An 18162-nucleotide genomic window follows, 5' to 3' on the forward strand; every position below is an offset into this window, starting at 1 on the left:
AGCACACTTGTAGGCCCAAGACGCCCTGCAGTTACAGACACGCAGCGGCTCCAGATCCCATTTCTGAGTAACTGAGCTATTGAAGTCTGCGTAATCAGCTTCTTCTCAAATCTCTTTCCCAGAGTTGCTCACAGCATTTTTCACAAATTTTCTTTCTTAATGCACGTGCACCCAAAGCAATATTAATACCATAAAGATGGGGGATTCGACTGTCTTGATCAAACATCAGCTTTATCCTGAACAAAAACTGAGTGATTGGCATGTAATAGGTTCATAATGTTTACTGAGTAGATAAGCTACCCAACAACTTATTTTTAGAGAACTTAGTTTCAAATTTTACACTATCTTTCAGGTATTTAATTCTTTAACTTAAAATAGTTTTGTAGTGAATTTCTGCCAGCCAAGATTTTGAATGAAAAGTTTAAACATAAAATTTATGAAAATGTCCCTGGGAAACAAAGAATCCAAAATTTAAAAAAAAAAAAAAATCACAAAACATGACTTTCTCTGGTAAATATATATTCAGTCACATAAAAATATAATTACATGAGCTTTTGTTTATTTAACTTCACAGAAAATCCAAAACTGTGTCTGGAAATTGGTTCTCTAAGACCTTTCGTTCATTATGGCAACATAATACTATGCGGTAGAGAGATGCCTAAGTTAAACAGATCTTTACCCCCCATATTCTTTTACTATGCCAAAGGAACTCTTAAAAGTCACAACCTGCAAGCTGTAGGAAGATACAGAAAGTCATCTGAGCTTTAATGTCTAGAACAAGTTTTACAGTGCGTTTTTAGCCTCCGCACAGTGGAGGGCACTGAACCGCTTAGTGTTGCACGGCAGCAAGCAAAACTCACAGGGAGTCAACAGATCCTGCAGTCGCTTGTAACAATGAGCTACACAGTCCCTTAATGTCAGACAGTACACATTCTCAAATGAGTATGATCACTGCAGTGTGCTAACAACTAATGTTTTATACAACTAGCTTCATTTTAAAGTATGTGGCTCTCTAAATATTAGTGCAAGAAGTGTTAAGTTTAAATGTAATAATAAGTCCCTAAGATGAAGACTCAGGACAGAAATTTTGATTATTATTGCACCTATTTCTCTATACAAAAATAAAAATTTTACATCATAATCCTCACAAGTAAACAGACAGGTTAAAAAATTACAGACTTATTGGCAAAGAACACAAACAAAATCAATAATAACCATGTTGTCATGAACTGATGCACAGCATTAATGTGCAATGAAATCTGGTGAATGATCATCACGCAAATAAAAATCCTCCATCATAATTCTCATATGTTTTATAAAATGGCTTTAAAGACAGACTTCCATAAATATTTCCAATGCAGTTTAGTTGATGACAAAAATACAAAGCTATCTTTTATTATTTATGCCATAAATTTAAAAACATGCTCTTGTACTGCTAAAACGGAAACAACACTGTTTGGAGAGCCGAGCTGGTGAAACATTAAAATCCAAAGTATCAGAATCCAGTGTTAGCTGCCCTGACGACTGCAGCCTCCCATCTCCCGTTGCTCTCGGTGTCAGACAAGTGCAACACTCAAAGATTTAAGACACAATTCAAGCATCTTTTTAAAAATAAAGTGTTTCATACACATGAGGAAATATTTAAAAGAAAAATAATCACATCATTTGTGGTACATACTGGAAAATAGCAAAATGTCATTTTCCAAAATAGTCATTTCTTTATTGCATCCCCAATCTATTATAGCCAATTTCGGAAACATACCTCAAACATAAAGGTGTGCTGTATGAAAATGCTCTCTATTTGACAGAATAAATCGGTAATGTAGAATGTAATTTCTGTTCTGTTGTTAACAACTGTGCAAAAACAACTCAGCACCCATAAATCTAAAGTTAATTCAGGTGAGCATAAGGTGGCAACCAATACATTTTGGTTCAAAATACAGTTCATACAACTATATAAAGAACACTGTCTCAACAGTTCATCTTCAGACTTTGTAGATATAATGACAACAAAGAGACCTTTAAGATAAACCCAGGCAAATGTCCATTTTCTCCTGTTGTAGCTGCAGTGGAACTCACTCAGTGTCTATGAGAGTGACACCTACAGTGTCAGCCCAGACTAGATAGATCACTGCCACCCTCCTCCCACCCCCCAAAAAACAACAGTTTTTGGCTCCAAAATAAAGTACAATTATAAACTCTTGATGAAAAGCTATGTTAAGGGTCATCTATCATATGCTAAGGCTAAGCATGAATTTACAGAAAAAGCACATCTCATGATCAGCATTTTTTCATGAACATGCAACTCACTATAAAATACAAAACACTTGGCTTTCAAGAACAGATTTATAAAGATACACTGCATCAATAATTTTTTTGTTTCTGATTAACTTTACATGGTTATGGAGAACAAGAACTTTTCTAATGTGTATATATCAGATTTTATATTATAGTGTAATAATTTGCATTTTCAGAACATACTGTTCAAGAAGTAATATCTATACACAATAACAATCTAGACTATTAAAAGCCCATTGAAATTACAGAATTTTATTGATACAGTAGATTAATATAAACTGAAAAAGATGACAGAATGGAATAAAGGATTTAGTACATTATTTTATAACACACTCTTTAAAATTAAAATATTTTAAATCTCTTTCTTAAAATTTTCATTGCCATGAAAGGCCAGAAAATTCTGGGACCAATACTGAGGTGTAAAGCCATCAAATAACTTCAGTATTAGTTCACCATCTGCGGGTGTCCTGACAGAGGTGCGCTCGTGTAATGGCAGGCGCTCAGCACCTCTCAGATGAAGGGTGCCCTGGGTAAACACAGGTGAGATACAGAGGGGAAGAGACCATTTAACTCCAACAAACAGTGACATCAAGAAAATGACACCAATTGTTGAAAAACAAATTTTCACAGTAAAATTGCAGAGAATACAAATACAAACACTGACGGACGACTGCTTAAGATCCATCCTAACAAATGCTTTTCAGATGAACAGATCCAGTAAGCAGCGGGGTCCTGTCAGTTTAAAGCCGCAGATAAAAGCTATACAAGCACTTCAGAAGTCAGAAATGGGGAGGGGCTATTTACATGTTTCTTCTTTAGTTTATGTCTACACAGCCATCAAACAGGACACTTTCACATGACTCCGTAGTAATGTCATCGCTATGTGAAAGGCTGGCGCATGTGACCATGAATCCATGGTCATCATAGGTCCAACTGTCCACACTTTGGCAGTCCCATTTTGTGCATCAAAGGCTTTATTTAGCCTCATACTTGACAAAAAAAAAGTTTCCCTCCCCCCAAAGCTTTCACAATCAAAGTTAATTACATGAGTTCATCGTCTTTCTCGTTTGGAACTTCTCCGTCGCACCTGAAGAGAAAAACCAACCGTTAACTAATGTGAGCACATCTACATTCACAACAAGTAATAACCATTGCTTTCACCCCATCTTTATTCTCACAGATTTCTGAATTTCTCTGTATTGCTTTCTCTAGAAGCACCTCCCTCTTTCCTCCTGTCTTCAGGTACGTAGGCCTCTCTGACGTTTGCACATGGACAAGCCCTCAAACAAAGACTCTCAGATTCGTCATCTTTCTCCTTACCTTTTGTGGCAAAGAAAACACTTGATTCTTGGACTAGACCATTTTGGGACAGAAGCTGGTAAGTTTGGCTCCCAGCCCTTGCAGACACATCTACACAACCTCAAGTTCAAACATACTATCATTTACTGGCAAGGCCTACAGGAAGCTTAAAACTGATTAAAAAGCAAAGTCAAGCGGAGGTGGTGATGGCGCATGCCTTTAATTCCAGCACTCGGGAGGCAGAGGCAGGCGGATCTCTGTGAGTTCGAGGCCAACCTGATCTACAGAGCAAGTTCCAGAACAGTCAAAGCTATACAAAAAAACTCTTGCCTCAAAAAAACCAAAAACCAACCAATAAACCAAACAAACGAAACAAAAAAATCCAACAAGGTCAGAATAAAACAGCATAAGTAAAGGAGAGCAGGATTTTAAGTGAACCTAATATACAGTCGTTCTCTGTTACTTTCAAATCCCCCTCCTCAAAGTCCTTAACAAACAAAGCAGACCCTCGGCAAAGGGAACTGCTGAACACATTAGACAGAATCATGCCACAGAGTCCAGCTCTGGGAACTGACCAAACTCAAGTATCCCAAATGAAGAAAACTGATCAAGCTGACCTAAAATTTTTGTATTTATGTGTCAAGAAAACAATTACTATTTATGCTAATTTCCTTTTTTTCCAATGAGAAATATGTGGTAACTAGCAACACCATTTGCTGTATGAAAGAAGAAAGTCTCTGGAAAGCACCAGTTCCTCCTTCTGTAGAAGCAGCATATGCTGCCAACAATACAAAGTCGGTTTATACTTCAATCCCAAAGGCTGACTTTACTTCAAGAGTCAGTCTTATTCAGTATGGCTTTCTTCTGGTTTATATCATTAGACTCAAAACAGAAACGTCAAAGACATACATGAAATATAAGTGAACACTTCATGGATATCAGTGCCTGGACTGGCAACGTGAAACTGCTACACTCCTCGGACCACTCGGCATTCAGATGACAGGTTCACCTATCATTCTTGTAAGTTCAAGCTCCCCCCTTTTTCCATTATTCAAGTTGGAAAGTAAATAACTTGACAGACTAATGAACAAAAGCATAAATATCTAGGATTAGAGACAACAGCAAGTGCTAAGTGGAGCTGATATAAAGTACAGACTGGCTCTGTTTCTGCATTCTGTAATACCACACATGACACTTCAATAGCACGTACATTTCCTGCAGAAATGTCCTCCTCTTCTGCTCCTTCCTGTGCAGTGTCGTCACTGACAGGAGAGCTGGCCTGAAGCACATCCATTTCTTCACTCGAATCATTTTCTTTTGTAGCTGTCTGTTTGGAGCGTCCTACACGGCTAGAGCAAAACACATAAAAGAAAATGAGAATTCCAATCTTAAGCTGTGGATTAACTCACTAGAAGGAATGCCTTAAATAACCTATGAATGAATTCTTGCCATTTTCATCCTCAATTATGTCAGAGGAGACAAGTTTCTATCTTGACCCTTAAACATTTCTCTGAGAATCCTACAAAAATTATAGAAAAGAAAGGTGTGGCCAAGACCATCACCACAAAGGACTTCGCAACCCTGAAGTTGACGCCTATTTCATCTTTCCTCCTCATCACAGAACGCCGCTCAAAGCAGCATCCTCTGAGTGAAGAACTGTGCACTTTCCTCTCACTGTACAGAGGAACATGAACCCACTCACCCCTCCCCACCGATACTGCTACCACCATTCATTCCCACCTCTGGCTTTTTCTTTTTACAAAGTGACCCTTTAAAAACACAGAACAGGTGGTATCACCCTGAACAAACCCCTGTACTGAACCGAGAATAACCCTGCATATTCATTCCTTCAGATGGTCCTGCCCTAACTCTCTATTCCTGTTACAATCCAGTAAATCCCTTGCCTTTTCTAGTTTCTTGTATTTACCAATTTTTTCATACTTCAGAAACTTCAACTATAGTATTATCCCCATAAGAATTATCTTTTCCAGACTTTCTCTTACTTCTCTTTTATAAATTTATACACTAGTGTTATATATATGTATACCACGGTGCACCTGTGGAGGTCAAAGGACACTTGAGGGAGTTGGTTCTCTCCTACCACGTGAGTACTGGAGACTGAATTCACAGAGTCAGACTCGCATCAAGTGTATTCACTACTGAGCCATCTCATCTCAACGACTCCTAGAATTTTCAAGTAATCAATTCTCTGTAACACTCCAAAGAGAAAACTTTCCCAATTCCCAAGTCCTTCCACTATATGGTCTTATAATGCCCTAAGTATTTTCAGGACATATACCAGAGTTATAGTTCCATATTTACATGTGACTACATAGTGATGACCTGCCCACTGGAGAGCAAGCCTGAAGAGAAAAAAAGAGTTCTTGTCTGCTATGTGCCATCATATAGAATTACATGGATGATAATGATAATATTTTTCAATTACATTATAGTTAGGACACAAAACACAGATAAATTATAACATGTTATTATTATTCCAGGTCTGAAAAAGAACTATACAAAAAGTGTAAGATAAAACAAAGCTTACTTCTATACTGATTTTGTAAAAGATATAGTTAGGTCTTAAACGTTCGTGAAAAGAGTTACGAAACTTGAAGGGAAATCACAACCACTTGAGCCTTGAACTTTATGATGTCCAGATAGTAAAAGAAAATAAGTGAGTTATAAGGGTGGGGTATTTTAAAACTGTTATCTGTTATAAAACTCATGTCAGGCTACTGACTATTACTTAAGAAACAGTGGTTTTGTTCACTGGACCAAACACATTTAGGAAGCTGTCCCAATAATGTACTTACCTTTACTTCTAATGTTATAGAAAAATTATATGGAAAAAGCATGAAGCACTGACTCACTCAGGCAACCTTTCCTCTTCCTGTGGAACACACAGGAACAGGGAAAACTCTATGATAATCAAGTATTTAGCTAAGATGTGCTGGAAACTCTAAAAAGCCAGGCATAGTATCAGGTCTTAGTAGACTGGACAATGTAATTATGTTTGCTTTTGAAGGTACCCAACTATGAACTCCAATTTCAATACCGATTTTTCAATAAAGTTTTAATTATGAAAAAACAAAAAGTCAAGTACTGGGTAGTTATATACTGAGCATGCTCAGGAATAGAGAGGACAGTTCTGGCTAGTAGGACATGATATTCTGGTTCTACTTTGAGACAGAAGACAGCCCTGCCCAGTTTGCAGCTGTCAATGCTGGTGCTCATATTGTGGAGATGACTTTGGACAGAGGAACTGCTCTGCCTTTCTTATGAATACATTTACATGTTGCAACTATCCAAAAATACACACAGATTCAAGTGCCAACTACACTAAAAGCTGAAAAGCAACTTGTAATCATTTCTATGGACATAATTTAAGAAGAAAAATGGCAATTACGTTACACAAGCTCAAAGGATGAAAACCAAGATGTAGTACCATTTCTTTCTCTCCAAATGGAACCACTAATAAGAGAAATGACTAAGAAAAATCACAGTCCGCAGAAATGAGGAAACCTGGCTGATGTATAGGGTTTGTTGAAGAATATGTTTGTATACCATAAGGCTGTATAACTGACTATTTGGCATTCATTTATAAAGATTTCTCTAGACCTATAAGAATGTACAACTATTAATAACTGGGTTACTAACCTCCTACTAGATAAGTCTATTTTACCTAGTATAATGGGACAAAATATTGGGAATTTAAATACAGCAATAATTACGCTTATAAACTTATGAAGTTTGCAAAATAATTTGAAATTGGATTGAAGTTTAATATTATTTACAACTTACACATTTTTTTTGGGTTGTGATGGTGATGGCGTTTTTGATGGTCTTCCTCGTCCTTTCTGTGGTGTGGACTGTGTGGATTCAATTGCACTACTTTCAGGAGATTCTGCTCTGCTTTGGGGAAGACCCAAATGTGGATAGCATCAAATTATGATTTACATTGTGGTAAGTATATTTACTGTACCGATGGTTGCAGTTTAAGGTTACACATACTCACCTCTGTTGTGCTCGCTTGGATGTTCGGTGCTGTTTGCTTTTTGACTTCTGTTCTGTGTTTCCAATTTGTCTTTCTTCTTCTTCATCGTCATCTACTATAGGAGGTACAGGTTTTTTCTTGTTTCCTTTTTTGGATGTTTTCACAGTTGGCTCTTCCTTCGATGTCCCTCCACTGAGTGGTTTTGGCGGCCTGCCTCTTTTGCTCTTTTTGGGCGGGCTGTTCTGTTCATCCTCATTTTCAAGGAGCTCCTCTTTGTGCCTCTTCTCCTCAGGCCACTGCTGCTCCTCTGACTCTGAAGTCGCATGGCCTCTTTTCCGACCACGCTGACTGCCTTTAGGTTTCTGTTCCTGTACCAACTTAGTCAGGTCATCCATACCTAATTTCTCTTCTGGGTCTGTGACAGGTGCTTTTTTCCGACTTCTAGGCTTCTCCAACTCAGACTGGAGGGAGGAGGATCACAATTTTTAAAATTAGGTTTTGAAAAATAGAACTGTTAGGAATTAGGGTGTGGTTCAGTGGAAAAACCCTTGCCTACTATGTGCAAGGCCCTGGGTTGATGCTCCAGCATGGCAAACAAAAACTAAAACTGCTAGCATCCTGAACAATGAGACAACCCTAAAACTCTGCATCTACTTCTATCATGAATACGTATCTAAATGTACAGCTCTAAATATACTGCAGCCACAACTATTTACTACTTTTATTTTATCCAATTTTCAGAATCAAAGTTTCATCAGGTTACCCAAGCTGACATCAAACTTTCTTTTCATGTTAGAGTTCAGAGTAGTAGGGACGACAAACATGTGCCACTTCACCAGGCTATTTACTAGAATTTGATTTTTAAAATTCTTTGGAGTCAGAGTAGAATTTCATTTAAAATAAACAACAATCTTTATTAGGTCTTGGAGAACTCGTTACAGGGTATTTTGATAACACTCATCCCCACTCCTCCAAGAACACTCCAACTTCTTAATGCTTAAAAGCCACATCTACAATTTGTGCTGTCCATGTACTCCTGGGTATGGGGCCACCCACTGCGAAGTCTTTTATTCTTAAATTCAGGATACAGAGCTTCAAAGGGAGCCCTCTCAAATCAGTACTTTATGTGTGTCTCTCAGTTAAGATGAGCACCTCACACTCAGTTATTGGGTATCCAGGTGACACTAAAGCATCCCTTCCCACAGTTTATTTACCTAGCTTTAATCAAACCACACAATGTGCTACATGTGTTTGTGATGTCATAACTATTTTTATTTTCTAAATGGAGGTTAGACACAAAACTTCAACACATTTTTCCCACACTAGAAACCCTGAAACATCTCAGAATCAAAGACCTTCTTTGCAGATTTAACTAATTCAAAACAAAACAATATAAAAACAAAGAAACAAAAAGGACTAGGGTTTCCAAATTTAAAATAAAATCTTACTTTATATTAAGAGAATTTATGTATAAATAAGCAAATGGAGATTGAGAAAATTCTTTATAGATGCCCAAGAATGAGAGGATGTATGAATACTTATAGGCAAATTTAACTTCCAAAAAGTCTGTGCAAATTTACACTCTTAAAAATTTCAACAGAATGAGGGCATGGAAAGACAGTTCTGTGGTTAGGATCCTCTACTTTTCCAGAGGATCAGGGATCAATTCCCAGCACCCACATGGCAGCTCACAACCATCTGTGACTCCAGTTCCAGAAAAACTCAATGCCCTCTCCCAGCATCCATGGTACCAGGCACACATGTAAGATATCCATACACATAAAATAAATAAATAGTAAGTAAAATCTTATTGCAAAAGAGAAAAATAAACAAAAACTCTAACTTGGGGAAGTGGCTGAGCTGGTAAAGTGCTTGCCTAGAACAGACAAAGCTGGCTTTGAGCCTCAGCATTTCATCAAATCAGGTGTGGTTGTACTCAGCAGCAGTCCCAGTATGCACAAGGGGAGGCATCAGAAGCTCAAGGTTACCATCTGCTACATAGTGAATTCAAAGCCAGAATGGGTGACATGATACTCTGCCTCAAAAATAACACCACCCCTTCAGCCCCGGTATTCTGGGAATTATTTCTTTTGTCTGGGTTGTTTCCTGGGAAACCTAGTACTTTACCTATATTCAACTACTCTTTTTAAATATATTTAACCTTTACTTTCTTTTTGGTATGGTTTGAATTTATGTCCCTCATGTGTTGAAGACAATGTGAGATGAGGGCTTTGGGGGAGAATTTGATGGAGGTGAGTCTCTAGGAACTGAATTTCTAAGCTGATAGATTACCCACCCTAGGAAAGCATGTCTAGGGCTGCAGTAGCATCCGCTGTATCTCACTGGCCACCGGTGTCTTGTTAGGCCAGTGACGGTTATAATGATCCTTTTAAAGTCCACTAATTTTTCCATATTGTAAGAAAAAAAATAATCACTAAATTTTTATTACATATTCATTTGAGAGAAAACTATCACCATTTCAACCCTGGTTTTGAGATTTCCCAAACAAGTGCTCTCTACTTCTTCTGTTTAAGGCTCTGGATGAAACTGTATACCCATCTTGTCTTTCTGTAACACAGAGGTCACTATGATGAACAGAATCCATCTGATATGTAGCAAAAATCACCAGAGAGAAGTGAGCTATACGCATGAACACATACATACATGCTGTCTTTCTATATCTTCCTTTCCAGTGCTAGAAATCAAACTTGAGGTCTTGTATAGGGTAGACAAGCACAACTATACCCCTAGCCCTTGACCTTGTTTATTTGTTTTACGTTTGTTGCTGCTGGTGTGTGTAAGTGTGTGTGTGTGTGTGTGTGTGTGTGAGAGAGAGAGAGAGAGAGAGAGAGACAGAGAGAGAGAGAGAGACAGAGACAGACAGAGACAGTGAGGGAAGTAGGGAGAGGAGGGGGAGGGAGGGAGGGAGGGAGGGAGGGAGGGAAAGAGAAGGCCTCCCTGTGGCATTCAGGGTGGCCTGGAGCTTACTATAAAGCCAAGACTGGCCTCAAACTCAGAACGCCCTTGTTTCTATTACCAAAACAAAGAAATCATGAGCTGGCTAATAACTTCATTTTCAAGCATGATTATAATAAAGAAGGATTTTCTTGATTAACTAAGATGTAGAACTAAAAAAATGCAAATATTTTTTACTAACTTAAAGATTATCTTCTAGCCGGGCGGTGGTGGCGCAGGCCTTTAATCCCAGCACTCGGGAGGCAGAGGCAGGCGGATCTCTGTGAGTTCAAGACCAGCCTGGTCTACAAGAGCTAGCTCCAGGACAGGCTCTAAAGCTGCAGAGAAATCCTGTCTCAAAAAACCAAAAAAAAAAAAAAAAAAAAAAAAAAAAAAAGATTATCTTCTAGAAATTCAGCAATAGGACTCCTTTCTTTTAATGATCCTATGTTTCTCTAAGCTATTATTTTTAATTCTACTTGGGAAAAACTTTTAAAAATATGTAATGGTGTTTTGCCTGCATGCATATCTGTGCACCCTACACATCTGGTGCCTGTGAAGGTCAGGAGAGGGCTTTGGATGCCCTGGTACTGGAGTTAAAGACAGCGCTGGGAATTCAAATATGGGGTCACCATAGCAACAGCCAAAAGCTGCTAACTGCTGAGCCAGTCCACTGGGTAAAACTTTTAAAAGCTAGCTGACAGTATAGCTAATAAGGATTTAGTAAAAATTTTAATTATAAAACAACCTAGCTAGATAAACTGGAGAAACTTGAAACAATGGAAATATGCCAGAGGGGAAAAAGGGGGCAAATAAAATTCCAAAGAAAGCACAAATAATTATTTTACTGATAACTCCTGTCTCTCAAACATACTAGTTTTATGGTAACTATTGCTCAGTGGCATAAATCATTGTAACAATGAGACAGCATCAACAGTTTATCTGGCTAATTCATTTATTCAATTAATGAATGATAACTCATTATTGCTAGGCTGACAAGCCTAAACTATCCAGTTTACAGACAAGAAAATGGATTCAGAGTTCATTTGAGGAGTCCAAACAGACCCAGCTACAAATCCACTGGGCTGTATTGGAGTATTGAATTCTTTATCTCAATGAAATTTCACCAAATTTGTCTACCTTCAAGTAACATTTACAAACTACAGCCACTTCTACTGATATTTACAACATAACAAGGACTTTCTAAAGCAGGCAGCAAATTCTGGGACCTGCACTCTACTGTTCCTAAGACCATGACTAAAATACTGTGATAAACAGAAAAGGAAGGCAAACAATTCTGAATATGAAACTAACTTGTTTGCCTCTAAAGATAAAGTCACAGAAAGTCTATCACATGCCTGATTAGACTGGGATTGTAATGTCTGGCTACAGAACAGAAATGATGAGAGCTATTGCTATAACAGCACCACACAGTCAACCAAGCATCTCACCCTTACAAGATCAGAGTCGTCTCTCTTCTCACTTTTCTTTCCTGGCAAAGGTGAAGACATTGTGTAATCTTCATTTTCACTGTGATCCATTTCAGAGCTATCAAGCCTTTGAATAGAGACATCTACAATTATTTCTACAATCAAATAACCTTAAAAGCTTTTTTTTATTGTTTCATTGTATAGCTTTATAACTTCATAAGCAAAGACTTTATTCATTTTAAAGATGTTTTCCTATCATATTTAGCACCAAATCAGTACACAATGTAGCCCATTTAATAAATTAAGAAAATAGTAAATTAATTTTTCATATGATGTTTTGAAAACTAGATTCCATTCTGAATCAGACGCATGGAAATTAAAACCTGTTGTTAGTATGTTGATTAGGCCTACATGCAGCTTAATTCTGTCATGCCCCTTCCTTACCCTCATCTTTACTTCTCTCTGTAGCAATAACATGCAAAGTCATTATGTTTCTTATTTGACTTCTTCCAGCTAACACATGTAAGCACTGATTTTTGACAATTTTACCAAGTGTGTAAACCTGTGCATGGCTCGTAGCAGATACTTAACAGACTTGCTGAATAAGGTAGAGCACATGTTCTCACGCTCTTACAAAGGTCTAGTCTTTGGCATCATCCTTATCTACTTATCCCAGCACTCAGGAGGCAGAGGCAGATGGATCTCTATGAGCTCCAGGCCAGTCTGGTCGCCACAACAAGTTTCAGGACAGCCAGGGCTACACAGAGAGACTCTGTCTCAAAACAAACCAATCTGTTTACATACTGTAGAACTCATGAATCTCAAGCTCTAGATAACAAGAAGGTGCAGTTTTACAAGAAAAAGGAGAACGAGGAATTCTTGCTGAAACTACTTTGGTGGGGTGGTGATACAAGGTTTCACTGTTTAGCTCTGGCTGTCCTGGAACTCACTTTGTAGACCAGGCTGGCCTCAAATTCATAGATATCTGCCTGTCTCTGCCTCCTGTTGCTTTGACATGTGCCACCACTGCCCAGATAAAATTACTTTTTAAACAAAAAGCAAAGTTTATACATAGTAAAAAGAAATTCATACAGTATAAAATACATACCCCATGCTATTATCGACATTATTAAGACGTTCTATGTTTTACCAAAAAGTTCCTACTGGGTACAAACCAGTGTGATAATGAAGCCATTCCAAAGTAAAGGCTCTGCAACACTGCTCTATACAACCTTCCTCATGCACTGACTCTAATGTGTAATAATTCTGTTTTAAAAAGCCAACAAAACACTTTTCATTTACTGTGTGTGTACAAGTGCATTCAAGTACTGCAACATGTATAGAGGACAGAGGACACCCCAAGGAAGTTGCTTCTCCCCTTCTACCATGTTAATTCCAGGGACAAACTCAAGTTATCAGTCTTAGTAGAAAGTGTCTTTACACACTGAGCCAACCCTCTGGCCTCTGAATTTTATGTGTATGATGACTTGCCTACATGTATGTCTATACATTACATGCATGCAGTGCCTGTAGAAGGCAGAAAAGGGTACTGGATCCCTGAAACTGGTGTTACAGATGGCTGTGAGCTGCTACAGGGTGCTAGGACCAAACCTGAATAAAATGGAAGAGTGGCCAGTACTCTTAATTGCTCTGCCATCTTTCTAGCTTCTGATTTCATTACTTTTAACGATTCAAGTATACCACTGTATGAACAACTAATAAACAATAAGGTTAAATATTTATTGTATGTACTAGCAGAGATTACCCCAGTAGCTGACATATGAAAAGGTAAGTGTCTATTGTTTGTCAGTAACTATCAACTCATCTCTATTCACTGTCATCAAATATTTATAATGGTACTATTTTAGATCGCACAGCTTTGCTGGAATCAAACGAGATGTGACATATATTGTGCACTTGCCTCCCTTTTATTCTTCCAGGAGAGCTTGGATTTGAGCTGCTGCTTGCGTTGCTCACAGTTTCCATTCTTGATGATTTGGTTTGAGATTGTTTGCCTGCTGATGAAAGTGGCTTATTAACTGCTCCTAGAACATTGGCTGTTTTAGGCTGAAACAAGAAATACATAACAGTTCTTATTTAACACTAAAAGAAACTCACATATCAAGAACTCTTAGCAACAACTTCAACATATTTACACACCAATTACATAAAAATGTATCTAAACAAAATAAAGATAATGAACTGAATTATCACTTACACACACACACACACACACACACACACACACACACACAGTATAACAGTGCATGCCTATAACTGCAGCACTTAGGAGGCTGAGGAAGGAGTACTGCAAATTCAAAGCTGGCCTGGGCTATCTAGCAAGGTCATTTCAGAACAAACAGCAACCCCCCCCCCCCCAAAACAACAGAGCAACCAAATTTTAATTATTTGTAGGAAAAGATTTCCATTGTAAGACAACAAATGAAATATAGACCAATCATGAAAATGGAACCTTGCTAGAGAAGGATATAAAACATCATATTTAAGATTATTGTATAGATTGGTATGAGAAAAGCCTAAAGGATAATGGTCTCCATAGTTTTGCTATAAGCTTTTTTTAAGTGCAGTTTAGCTGGCATCTACATAGTAAGTATAATTAATTTTTTAATCAAAAAATGGAAGATAGCTAATTATATTTCCTATCTTGAGACACAAAAATTCCTTAAGAAACAAAACAGCACAATTAGGCCAATAATCACACCAAAGTTAACTTCCACATAAATACTAAAACAAGTCTCAAAACATACTTTTCCAGGAGTAAAAAATGATTTCATTTCTGGAGGCAGGTAATTTTTGGTGTTACTGAAATTCTGTAAGCAAGAGAAAAAGCAGTCAGTGAGTACCAAGACAGCTCTGTGAACTTTCACTACAAAAAGGACGATGGTGCTTTCCACGCTAGTATTCAATCAGCCCAGAGAAGAGTCTCTACCAGGGCCTGTGGAACACTGTACTGTGACATGGTTTGTGAGTATCCTGGCAGCGCTCCCAGAGCCTTGGGCTTATCCCTATATCTAAGCTCTGTTTCTTCACACCACCTTCTAAAACCTCATCCAGGGCTTGTAACTTCAGACTCCACAGATCAGCAATCCAATTCCCATTCTGGATCAAAAGCTATTAATTCACAAATGCTTTGGCAAAGTTTTGCCTGTGCTCTTGGCATGGCTTCAGACTTTGAAACAAACTCTGGATAATCCCTTGTGGCCTCCACTCTGGTCCACACTTGTCTAGAGCTACATTTCTGAGTCCAGTGTCCTTTCCACAGTATTGGCAGTGGGCAGTTATTACTACTGGTCCTTCCTTGTCTTCCCATAGCCCAGTGCTGAACACACACTTCACGTCAACTCCCAAAAACAAATTCTAAATTAACTACCTTGTCAGGTTGGGTGAAAAACCGAGCTGGTAACACTGGGTCTTTAGGAGACTCCAAACTGTAGGTGGTGCTCTTCGACATGATGATGTTCATGGCAACATCACACACAGTGTACAATTTCTGCAATGGTATTTTTTTTAGTCAGTTATTAAGACCGATGATAGCTTAAACTCTGTTAATTAGGAGTAATTCTAGAACATGTATTTAGACTAAATGGTAGACTAATAAAAGAAGTCTTCAGGATAAATACTATGGCTTATAATATTGTGTATATTATTGTAACAAGATCATTATGATTCAGCATTAAAATTACTACTAAATAAACACTAGTACTGGTATAATAATTCTGCATTAGCAATCCTAATTATCACTAATAGAAAAAACAATAGTAATAGAAATAACAAATACTAATAGAAAAAATAAAAATATTAAAGAAGTTGTACCCTATACCAAAATATTTAAATCAGCAAGGCATCAAAATTACTTATCGTGAATTACATACTTCATTCATTTTTGTATCATCTGGTCCTTGAGCATCTTTTGTCTGTTTAATATTTTCTACCATCTTTCTGATAAATGCATGGCTGTTGTTTTCATTTTTAGCCATCAATATTTCCAGAACAAACCAAAGACATCTAAGAACACAAAAATAAAGAAAAATACAGAAGAAAAGAAGATCTTTTGTTAAATACAGATACTCAATATTAACATAATGAACCTAGACTATAATTCCAGAAGAGGAAAAAAATTTTAAAGAAGCAGCTACAAACTAAAAATAAACCAGCAGGGGAAAAGCCTATGTTACACACACACACACACACACACACACACATACACACACACACACACACACACACACACACACACTTTATATATATATATACTACAATAGGTCACCAATGTAGATATAAGCTCAGAATCTCAGCAGATTCTGCATAAGGAAGGTTAAAAGGAACACAGAAATGCAAAGAACTAAATTTTAAGTCAGTGCTATAACAGTAAAGAAGAACTGGCCATAAAACAATGAGGTGACTCAAGTCCTGATAGGACATCTTCAAAAAGAATACAATCCCTAAGCCAGTGGTTGGGAACAGTCAAACAAATGAGAAAGGAAAGCATGGCTGACACCTACACACACTGTCTTTGCTTACTGAGGAAAAAAAATTTAAATGATCCCTCTCCTGTAAGAAAGGAATGGAATTACAGCTGGTATATAAAGGAGAAAAATAACAGGAAGGGGAAATATGAGACAAGATACTATTCTAAAAGAAAATGCCATCACTTGGGTTGTGCTCCACAGAATGAAGGCAACCAGGGCAATTAAGTGCATTTCAGGGGCATTTCATCTACTTAAAAAGCCAGTGCTCTCAGATAAAGAAAGGCAGCCAAAGTTCCTCTACTGACAATCACTATAACATAGAATTCACTTTTAGAGATAGCATCTTAGAAACAGATATTATGGCAAATAAAAAAGACTGGATTTCCCCCCTTGCCACAGTTGCTAATGGTAATTTAATTTTCTTGTATTATCTTAAATAATTGTATTTCTATAAATCAAGAAATTAACCATCATTTTTACAAGTGTGTTAATGACATACAAAATTAAATGATTCAAAATCATAGGAGTTATCCTTTATTGTAACAGACCATGGTCTCAAGTTTATTCTAAGACTCATGTTGGTCTTAAAATGTATCATATTCCCGTATTCTCTCTCTACAGGCAGTCATCTTTAATTAGAGAACAGCACTGAAATTCTAACAAAGAACATCCCCTGGCTGTGAATCGGCTCCTACTATGAAGAGGCCACTTTTTCTTTTCACAAAGACAGTTACTGCAAAGATAAACCTGCTTACTACGTGAGTGAGGAGATTGTCAGTTCTCCTCACATGAAAACCTACAATTTAGAAGAAAATAAAAGCTGAGAAAGAACTGGAAGATAAAAATTTGAGTGCATTAGTTACTTCAGCACCACTGTAGGGAAACAGAGCTGAGGTCAGTGGTTCAGGTTACATTTTGGAGATTAGGTAGGAAATGTGATGTGAAGAGGTGAAGAACAAAGACAAGCGGGGAGCGCGGCTAGGAGAACCTTAGCAAATGACACAACAGCTGTAATTAATACCCATTATCAGCAGTAAGGAGGCAAAAACAATTTTCAGAAAATAGGAAAATGGGATGAAAAAAAGTCTTACTCTTTCACATCTTTAAGTTGCTCAATATCCTGTACTTTGACATAATCTGGGTCATGTGCCAAAAGGTGAATTGTATATGGAACAACATACTCTGGCAGAAGAGACAATAATTTTTCTGAAAAACAAAAAACAAAACAAAACAAAACAAAACAAAATAATAAAAGAAAGACAAAAAGCAAACAAAACATCCAGGTTAGAAAGATCAAATCGCATGCTCTATTGTATATTTCCTACATCCCAGTGATTTACCACAATATGGCAGGCAGAACAACACACGCAAAACACCCTGTGCTGAGAAACATGGTAAGCAGTTTAAAATGCCTAGTTAGCATGCCAGGTGCTGAGCAGCAAGGACAAATATTTCAGTTTTCAAATGCACATGGAAAGAGTGATCCACACAAACTATTTAAGATTGAGATGTAAGACCTCTTCGTCCTTATGCTACAAGCAATCATGTGTTGGTATTCTCTGACAAGCTATCAGAGTGGACATAAAGACAGAAGAAATGGTCAGTTTTTAATAAAAGGGACCATACAAAAGAACAGAGCTAGGACAGTGTAAATACAAACAACATTTCAGCATAAATCCAAGTTTATTTATCT

At 37.5% G+C, this 18162-nt stretch overlaps 1 protein-coding gene across 6 annotated transcripts in view; it reads right to left on the reverse strand.

Annotated features, from left to right (window-relative positions):
• Positions 1-537: 537 nt before the first annotated feature.
• Pds5b (PDS5 cohesin associated factor B) overlaps positions 538-18162 on the reverse strand; it is a 152903-nt gene continuing 135278 nt past the window's right edge. For 2 of the 6 annotated variants that reach the window (XM_038345927.2, XM_038345928.2), the window contains exons 26-35: positions 17561-17675; positions 15873-16005; positions 15371-15490; positions 14748-14810; positions 13901-14046; positions 12001-12106; positions 7616-8055; positions 7402-7512; positions 4808-4946; positions 538-3385 (exon numbers count right to left, since the gene is read on the reverse strand). In XM_038345927.2, the coding sequence (XP_038201855.1) occupies positions 3350-3385; positions 4808-4946; positions 7402-7512; positions 7616-8055; positions 12001-12106; positions 13901-14046; positions 14748-14810; positions 15371-15490; positions 15873-16005; positions 17561-17675 (1409 nt within the window). In that variant the 3' untranslated portion in view covers positions 538-3349. The remainder of the gene's footprint in view (positions 3386-4807; positions 4947-7401; positions 7513-7615; positions 8056-12000; positions 12107-13900; positions 14047-14747; positions 14811-15370; positions 15491-15872; positions 16006-17560; positions 17676-18162) is intronic. The other 4 variants (XM_038345932.2, XM_038345930.2, XM_038345929.2 and 1 more) reach the window with 4 other exon arrangements.

This window comes from Arvicola amphibius, chromosome 10, assembly GCF_903992535.2.
Source record: "Arvicola amphibius chromosome 10, mArvAmp1.2, whole genome shotgun sequence".
In the NCBI taxonomy this organism is placed as follows: Eukaryota; Metazoa; Chordata; class Mammalia; order Rodentia; family Cricetidae; genus Arvicola; species Arvicola amphibius.